The following is an 8,428-nucleotide window of genomic DNA, read 5'->3' on the forward strand; positions in this document are numbered from 1 at the left end:
GCTCTTTGGATTAATTGTAATGAGATTATAATGTAGAATCAAGCTACAGGGTCAGATCTTTAAATTATAAATTACTCTACTTAAAGTATATTTCTTTTTCTTGAAATACAACTTTGGGCTTTCTCTTCCTTCAACTCATTCATATAGTTGTTTGGAGAAGGATTTTTCTCTCTTTAGAATTCTTAAGTTTATGTACATACTAGGGGCCCAGTGCACAAATTCATGCACCTTGAAAGGAACTGTGGGCCTCAAGGCTGTTATGGGCACAGGGGTGGGTCTCAGCCTCTGGTCTCCTGTCTGCAGGCAGTCCCGCTCCCACAACACTGCTCCCACGCACGGACGGTGCCACCCACTCTATCACCCCTCAAGAGCAGGGGGTGGTGGAGAAGCCCTGAGGGGCAATCAGGGCTGGCAGCTGCTGCTCGCACCCACTGATGGCGCCAAGTGATTGGGACCAGCACCGGGTGCCAGCAGGGCCATCGCTGGCAGGGGGTGCGAGCCGTGGCTGCCGGCCCTGATCACCCCTCAGGAGCAGGGAGAGGTGGAGAAGCCCTGAGGGGTGATCAGGGCCAGCAGCTGCTGCTTGCACCTGCTGACGGCGCCAAGCGATCGGGGCCGGTGCCAGTGGCAGGTGCAAGCGGTGGCTCCAGTGCTGGCGGGTGTGAGCACAGGGTGGGACCGTGGTACATGGGAGCAAAGAATTTTCAGTAACCACTGAGGCTCACCCCGATGACAGTGACTGGCGCCCCACCTTGGTCTGGCGCCCACACTCACCTGCTCCACCATCCCGCCATGGCCGATGCCTACCATGTTCAGCACTCTGCCACCTGCTGCCTATACCCACCATGTTCCGCACACGCCCCCTGGTGGTCACCGCACTTCATAGTGACTGGTTGTTCTGCCATTTGGTCTATTTGCATATTAGCGTTTTATTATATAGGATTTAATCTATCTTTTTTCAACTATTTGAAAATAATCTGACCTGAAATAAATTAAATAATAAAATTATATTCCCCCCACAGATAAAGTTAGTCTTACCTTGAACTATGAAACCCCACATTAAACCATTTAATAGAGTTCAATTACAGTTCCAAAGAATGAATTAGGTATAGGAAATAACACAAAAACAAAGTCAGTTAACAATTATTCCTTATAACACAGATGTTTTCCATAGTAAAAAAAAGAAAGAAAAAAAAAAAACCAGGAAGCTCAACAGGCAATCATGGAGAAAATGAAGTGGACAGTTGAAGAAAATGTGTCAATAATATATCCCCAAACCTCCCAAAAGCCATTGACATAATCATGTAGGAAGTTCATGCTATTCAGCCCAGCTGTCCACACTGATCAAGTCATACAGACAGCTGCTTACAATGAAGCATTCAATACATAGTTACCAAATTAAGCTAAATATCCAACTCTCCATTTCAAGCAGTTATACCTTAAATCATGAGAAGAATCAGGCAGCACATAGAGCAATGAATTTTAAATTCATTTATTAATAGCTAATGATTATACAATACTTGCTCAGAAAGGACTTTCTTTCACTTAAAGAAATTGCCTCTTTTGCCTCAAAACAGAATTCTAGGATGTAGCTGTTACTGGAATCCTCACATTAAAAGAAAAAGGAGTGACAGAGAAGTTAATGATTATACCCTCCTGAGGCCACCCCCCAACTGAACCCCACTCTCTGACACCTCCCACTCCAGCTGAGTTGCAAACACAGCCTCGGGTTTCACACCCTGTGCATGTGTGACTATTGAATGAAGATTCTTAATCCATCAGAGGTGCATATACTACATGAATTGTTGTTGTTTTTTTGTGTGTTTTTTGTTGTTGTTTTTTTTTTTATTGTTGTTAATTTTTTTTATTATTACCTAAGATGTCTTTATTTTTTGTGTGTGATTAATCACTATGCTTTAATTATGTTCAATTTGTAACAATGAAATTGGGGGTTACCACAACATGGGGAACTGTATTAAAGGGTCACAGCATTAGGAAGGTTGAGAATACTGGTCTAAGGTTCATTTCTACCTCCCAGGGGGTCTTGGGCTGAATGTTCTTGAGCATCTCCAGGAAGGCCTGCGGGGATGGTGCCTCCACATTCTGGAAGGTGTTCTGGACTCTGCTGTACAGGATGAAGTATTCCGTCGCCAGACAGATGAACCCGAAGTGGTTCTCATCGAACAGGATGAAGACTCCAGGGTGGCGCCTGGGGTAGGCGAAGTCAGATAAGGTAACAGTAACAGTGTCCACGCCATAGAAACACATCCTGCAGGTTTCGGGGTAGTTCTCTTCTCTTGAGCGCACGCCCACAGGCAGAACAAACGGGACAGGCTGCTCCTCCGAAGCTGCAGCCCCGGACTCCCCAACGCTGGGCTGGGTAGGGCTCTGCCAGCCATGGCCCTCGCTTTCCTCAGTCCCGTCTTCTTGCTGCTGCTCCCGGATCACCTGCTCCTCAATCTCCTGGACCACGCGGGAGAGCTCGTTGAAGTTGCGGAAGAACCCGCCATCTGGCAGCTGGATTCGGCGCCTGAGGTGGATCTCTAACGTCTTCTTGGAGACTCCCGTGATATCGGTGACCCGGGCATACTTCCCATGGAAGCTGAGCATGGCAGTCGTTAGGCCGTATTCATCGTATTTGCCTTGGAAGAGGCCTGGCCTGATGAGGTCGTCCGGGTGGCTCGGCGGGAGGTAGAGGCGGCGGTAGGTCAGGCAGTCACATGGCTGTCTGTCCTCATGCACCAGCCACCGCCCCCATGCGTCCCAAGGCCGCGTTGGTGAGTCCTTTCGGTGGTCTGTCTTGAGGCTGAACCTGTCCTTCTGAATCTGCATGTGGAGGTTGTGGGGCCTGCTGTGGCGGCCTTCCACGCACTCCACCGTGGCTGATTTCCGCTCCGTCAGGCGAATTCTGAACGACGGCTCGGATTGCATTGGCCCATCCACCTGGGGGTTACGGGAAGGCCTGCACGTCCAACCAGTAATGCCTAAGCCGTCCACCGCGACATTCAGCAGTCTTCTATAGCCATGATCTAGCTGCCACAATCCCAAAATGTGTCTGTGTGGGTGGAACAGCTTCGTATAGACTTCTCGATAAGACATACCGATCATCTCCAGGCCCTGCAAGGTTTCACGAACGCCATACTCCTCCCGGCAGCGCCGTCTCCAGATGCTGTCGATGTGCAGGATGTGGTGGAATGTGGTGCAGGCCTGGGCCAGGCTGGGCAGGTCGGTGCCGGGGAGCGAGGCGAAGATCTCCACCAGCATCTCCACCGGCAGGTCCTGCAGCGAGCAGCGCGGGGCGGGCGGGGCCGGCATGGGGCTCGCGATTCCTCCACTCCCCGCACAGCACCGCGCTGCCCTGTTCACCTCGAGGTGCTTTTCTGCTGGGGCCGCTGCCTTCTCAGCTGGGCGCTGGCACTGCTGAAGACACCGACATCCCGGCGAAGAGCCCAAGCTGCAGAGGCAAGCGCACACCTCCATGCCTCCACGTGTAACAGCCACCACAGTGAGAACTTCCGCCCCTCCGCAGGGTTTTAAGCTGGCTGGTCCCGCCCTAGATCCAGCCACGCCCCCCAGGGCCTAGCCACGCCCCCTCAGAAAGGAGCCAATTGTAGGACTTTAAATCCATACTATTAACAGTCGCCTCCCTTTCCCAGTGCCACGCCCTGTCCTCCCACCCTAGCCCCAGGCAGTCACTGATCCGCTTTCTGTAGGGCGATGCCTCCAGGGATATGCCTATGGGAGGTGGGGGGGACATTTCACAGAAATGCAGAAAAAAACACACAAAACTGTGGTACATCTACACAAAGGAATACTATGCTGCGGTAAAAAAGAAGGAACTCTTGCCATTTGCAACAGCATGGACGGAACTGGAGAGCACCATGCCAAGTGAAATTAGCCAGTCAGAGAAAGATAAATGCCACATGATCTCACTCATTCGTGGATCACAGAGAACAACATAGACTGATGAACAGGGACAGATCCAAAGACAGAGAAACAGCGATCAGACTATCAATCCCCAGAGGGAAAGTGGGGGAAGGAGGGGGCAAGGGGAAGAGATCAACCAAAGGACTTGTATGCATGCACACAAGCCAAACCAATGGACATGGACAACAGGGGGATGAGTACATGAATTGCTTTTACTTTTCAAATAACTGCTACCAGTTGCTTTGTGGACAACCTCCCGCCCCCTTTTCCAGCTGGAAAGCACCTCCTTTAATCACCTCTCAGCCTGATTCCATCACTCCCATGCCTTTTTGGTTAATAAAGCATCTTCATTTCAGCTGGCTCCCTTCCTTCCTGGAGCAGGCAGTCCAGGGTGGCCCTGGACTTGGACTTGGATGCAGAAGGGAGTTGGGGTGGGGTATCCCTGGTGATGCATGGAAAGATGGAGGTCCCCTCTCATGAGCCTTCAGGGCTGTGGGTTGCTGTGGAGGCCTGGACAAGCCTTGCCACAGCCTGGCTCAGCCCCTTCCGACCCCCAGCCACATCTGACCTCAGTGTCACTTTCGGGCTGGCAACACGCCTCTCCAGGCACCTGTGGCCCTCGCTGGATGGAACCTTACCCTTGCTCCTCACTCGAGCAGTCCATTCACTCCCTTTCTCCCTAGACTCCTGCATGCTCTCCAGGAATTTGCATGCCCATGCATGCACACATGCATGCTTCCAGCCTGGGTAGAAGGCATTAGTTTTGCCTTCTTTCAAATACGCACAAAGTTCAATGGAAATCTTTTGGAGACTAAATTTCACTCCCTTGGCTTGGTGCCCCCTGCCCAGGTCCCCTTCCCCCACTGTCCATTGACCCTGAGGGTCCTGGCTGCGTGTTCCCACGCCAGCCTGGTTATCCACACCTGCATTGCTTCTGAACTCAATGCCGACCTTTACCCCTACACACCTGCACTACCAGGTCATCCATGAGAGGAGAAAAGATCTCAGAAAATGCCCCCACGCCACCATATGCTGGCATGTGTGAACATGACCTTGGCTTGAAGTAGAGGTGTTCACCTTCCCCATTTCTTATTTTAGCTTTGTTTCTAGGCCTCGCCATATGTGTTGCACAAAAGAGACTCTCAACAGATTATTTTTTTTAATCTACCCAACTGTTTTCTAAGTCAGTTTTGTAAAACCTGCTTTTAAAGAACTTGACATAAATGCATTCATTTTGTATATTCTACATTTTTGTACCTTTCACTGTAGATTTGAAGTGGTCCTTATAACAGTGAGTAAACTTTCCCAACTTTTTAAGTTAAAAAATAATTGCACTGGGTGTTATTAAAGGTAGCATAATGCAAACCACAAGCTCCAGGGAATGTATACAGTCTTACGCAAATGACAAGTCACAAGAGCTGTTAAAACTGTACTGCAACAATAGTATTGCAACCTTTCACTCCTGGAGTCGTTACTGGGTGCCAGGCTCTGCTTTAAATGTTTCAGGAATGTTAGCTCAGTTACACGTGTTAACTCACGTAATCCTCCTCAGAATCTGGTGGGATAGGCACCCTGAAACCTTCATTTTACAGATGAGAACACTGAGGTCAATGGCTCCTGGCTGGAAAGGGAGAGAAAGATTTGACTCCAGATTTGTACCACTCTTTTTTTTAAAAAAAAAAATATATGTTTATTGATTCCAGATAGGAAGGGAAAGGAAAAGAGAGAGATAGAAACATCCATGATGAGAGAGAATCATTGATCAGTTGCCTCCAGCATGCTCCACACTGGGGGTGGAGCCTGCAACCCAGGTATGTGCCCTGACCAGGAATCGAACCGTAACCTCCTGCTTCATAGGTTGATGCTCAACCACTGAGCCACACCGGCCGGGCGGGGTTTGCATCATTCTTAGCCACTATGCAGTGTTGTCTCTCTGGCTCCTTCTGGAGAATGCAAAAACAATGTCTTACATGGGTTTCTGTCAGCTCTGGTGATAGACTTCCCAGCCTGTAAGAGAGCTTTACACTTTTCCATAACTGCTGTGGGGGAGCTTTGAGAGCATCGCCTCATTTACCTCAAGCTCTGCCATCCCCAACCCCACACTAGTCAGATGTGGAAACTGCAGCCACTGTTTACAAATGTGGAAGCTTCATGTCCAAGATATTAATTCTTTGGCTGAGGTCATGACATTAGTAAGTCTCAGGCCAGGCCACAAACCCAGAACAGCCTGACACCAGAGTCCATGCTCTAAATCATGGCACTGGGTTATGTTCAAAGCGAACTAAATTAGGTTGAAACACAACCCCAAAGCCAGCCACCTGGCACAAATCCCTGATGCTTATTATCAAGTCAGAGGCTGCAGACTGATGACTTCTGGGTTCCCAGCTGCACTGAAGCATTGAACCTCCAGCAGCACAGGGCCCACACTGCACATGCCTTCAAATTGGGGTGAACAGTAGCAGCTCCCTTTAATCATGCAAGTAAGAGCTCAGGCTCCAGCCCGGCCACTTCATTCAGCTCTGCCAGCTGCCTGGCCCCAGCGGACATTTTAAGTTTTCAATCCTAAATCTAGGGATGCTCAGGCCAGTGCTGAGTCTCATCTGACCATTGCAAACTGGTCAGAATATGAAATAAATTCTTGCCAATAGAGCATGGTTTTCCTACAATGTAATGCTAGACATTTGGAGGTGGGAAATTCCAGCGTCAATGCCCTCTTGGCATTAGACCAACTCTATAATCCCGCAATGAGGGTCTAAAATATAGCTCTTCATAATGGATGGGTGGCACTGATTGCTCTCTGGGGAAAATGATCCCTCTAACATAAAGCGAAAGTCAACCTCCATTTGCATTTGTGGTCTGAGCAGACCCATTTCTCTCTGTGTGGATGGCCACCACACATGTACATAAGCCTTCCAAGCCTTCTCTTTTCCTCGGGACCTGGAGGGTAAGGACAATCTGTAAGAACAGTGTGATACATCTGTTAATGTGGGGAGATGCTCATCTGAAAAGAGAAACTTGGCTTCTACAGAGCCTCAGATAAGAAGTAAAATGTAGAGCAAAGACAAAAGAGGGAGAAGGGACACCTAGTCTTTGCAAAACAGAGATACACTGGACCCAATAAGATTGGACAAACAGGCGATTTGCACATGGATGTCAGCTATCTGAACACCATGTGGTTTGTCAGAAACACATTGGGAGAAAAAGAAAGAATAACATGACTTTTCATCCTGACATATTTTGGAAACAAGCCAATAGGAAAATAGTCTCATCACTGAGATTTATTTATTTTTTGTTTTTAACGCCATGAAAATTAACAGAATATTCTGACATTATATTTATCTAGGCTAAAAATGTACATATTGATAAATTCTTCATCTGGGGGTGTAAAATACTTCGATTTTAAATTATTGGAGATTTTAGAAGCTCACACCCACTTGAACAACAACAACAAAAAGACTTTATTTGTTCATATAACGGACATCCAAGTAGTTCTGGCTTCAAGTATGGCTGGATCCAGATCCTCACGCGGTGTCATCAGAAATTATCCATCCCTGGCCCTGCTTTCCTTTGTGTTGGCTTCCTTCTCTGGCAGGCTCTCCTTCTGTGGTAGCAAGATGTCCTCCAGCAGTTCTAGGTATACACTGTGCCAGTTTAGCAATCCAGCCGAAAGAAATTCTCTGTCTCCCGACAATTTGAGCAAGAGGCTCAGGATTGTCTCTATTTGATCTGGTGTCGGTCAAGGGCCCACCCAGAACTAGTGACTATGCCCAGAAGGATGTGGTGTTCTCTTTGGTTGAAGTTGAGTCCACACTACAGCCAGGGAGTAGTGCCATCTCTATTTAAACAGTAAAATACGTTTCACAGAGATGGAGTTCTCCAAAACAAAGAGATGGACTCTGTGTGTAGCAGAAGGGCCCTGGGAAGGCCAGACCGCAGATGGTCCTGATGGCATTTTTCACTCAGTGCTTTGGGGAGATTTCATTAATTCCTTTTTCTCCTGGTCCTTTTTCAGTATTGTGTTCTTTAGCTTCTGGGTTCAACCCACAAATATACCAGAAAAGTAAAAATTATTATTTTCATTGGATCACTGCACCAAATACAATAAAACGGGGGCCAATATATCAACACAGGAACTTCTTTCATGAGATTTCCTGGCTAGTTTTACAGACCCAATAGTCATCTCTAGGTAATATTAAGCATTAAAATGTTATTCACCCCAACGCCCACATATTAGTTCTGAGGCTCCCACATTACTGATATCAAGCCAACTCTTAATTATTAAAGGACATAGGATATGGAAAACCATGGATAAGACCCAAAGTCTTGTTTTAGCCAACAGATTCAGCCTCTTTCCCAGATAAACCTTCACCCCAGCTGCAGGGAGCAGCCACACTAATTTGACTTTCACATCTGGTGGAACTGCTCTCCCACACATACCTAGATAGGTCATACACTCCTCAGCACACTTCACAGAGTCTGATTAATTCATATCAACTTACCC

General features: G+C 47.9%; 1 protein-coding gene across 1 annotated transcript; it reads right to left on the minus strand.

Moving 5' to 3' along the window:
• Positions 1 to 1,983: 1,983 nt before the first annotated feature.
• Positions 1,984 to 3,480, minus strand: LOC118660662 (F-box only protein 31-like). The gene has a single exon (XM_036318304.1). It carries the CDS (start codon positions 3,478 to 3,480, stop codon positions 1,984 to 1,986), a length of 1,497 nt encoding a protein of 498 aa, XP_036174197.1.
• Positions 3,481 to 8,428: the final 4,948 nt, after the last annotated feature.

Source organism: Myotis myotis, unplaced genomic scaffold (assembly GCF_014108235.1).
Source record: "Myotis myotis isolate mMyoMyo1 unplaced genomic scaffold, mMyoMyo1.p scaffold_m19_p_1, whole genome shotgun sequence".
NCBI classification, from domain to species: domain Eukaryota; kingdom Metazoa; phylum Chordata; class Mammalia; order Chiroptera; family Vespertilionidae; genus Myotis; species Myotis myotis.

Bases quoted from the DNA above. Each gene is read 5' to 3' on its own strand.
- LOC118660662 (XM_036318304.1), bottom strand. From the start codon at position 3,480: ATGGAGGTGTGCGCTTGCCTCTGCAGCTTGGGCTCTTCGCCGGGATGT.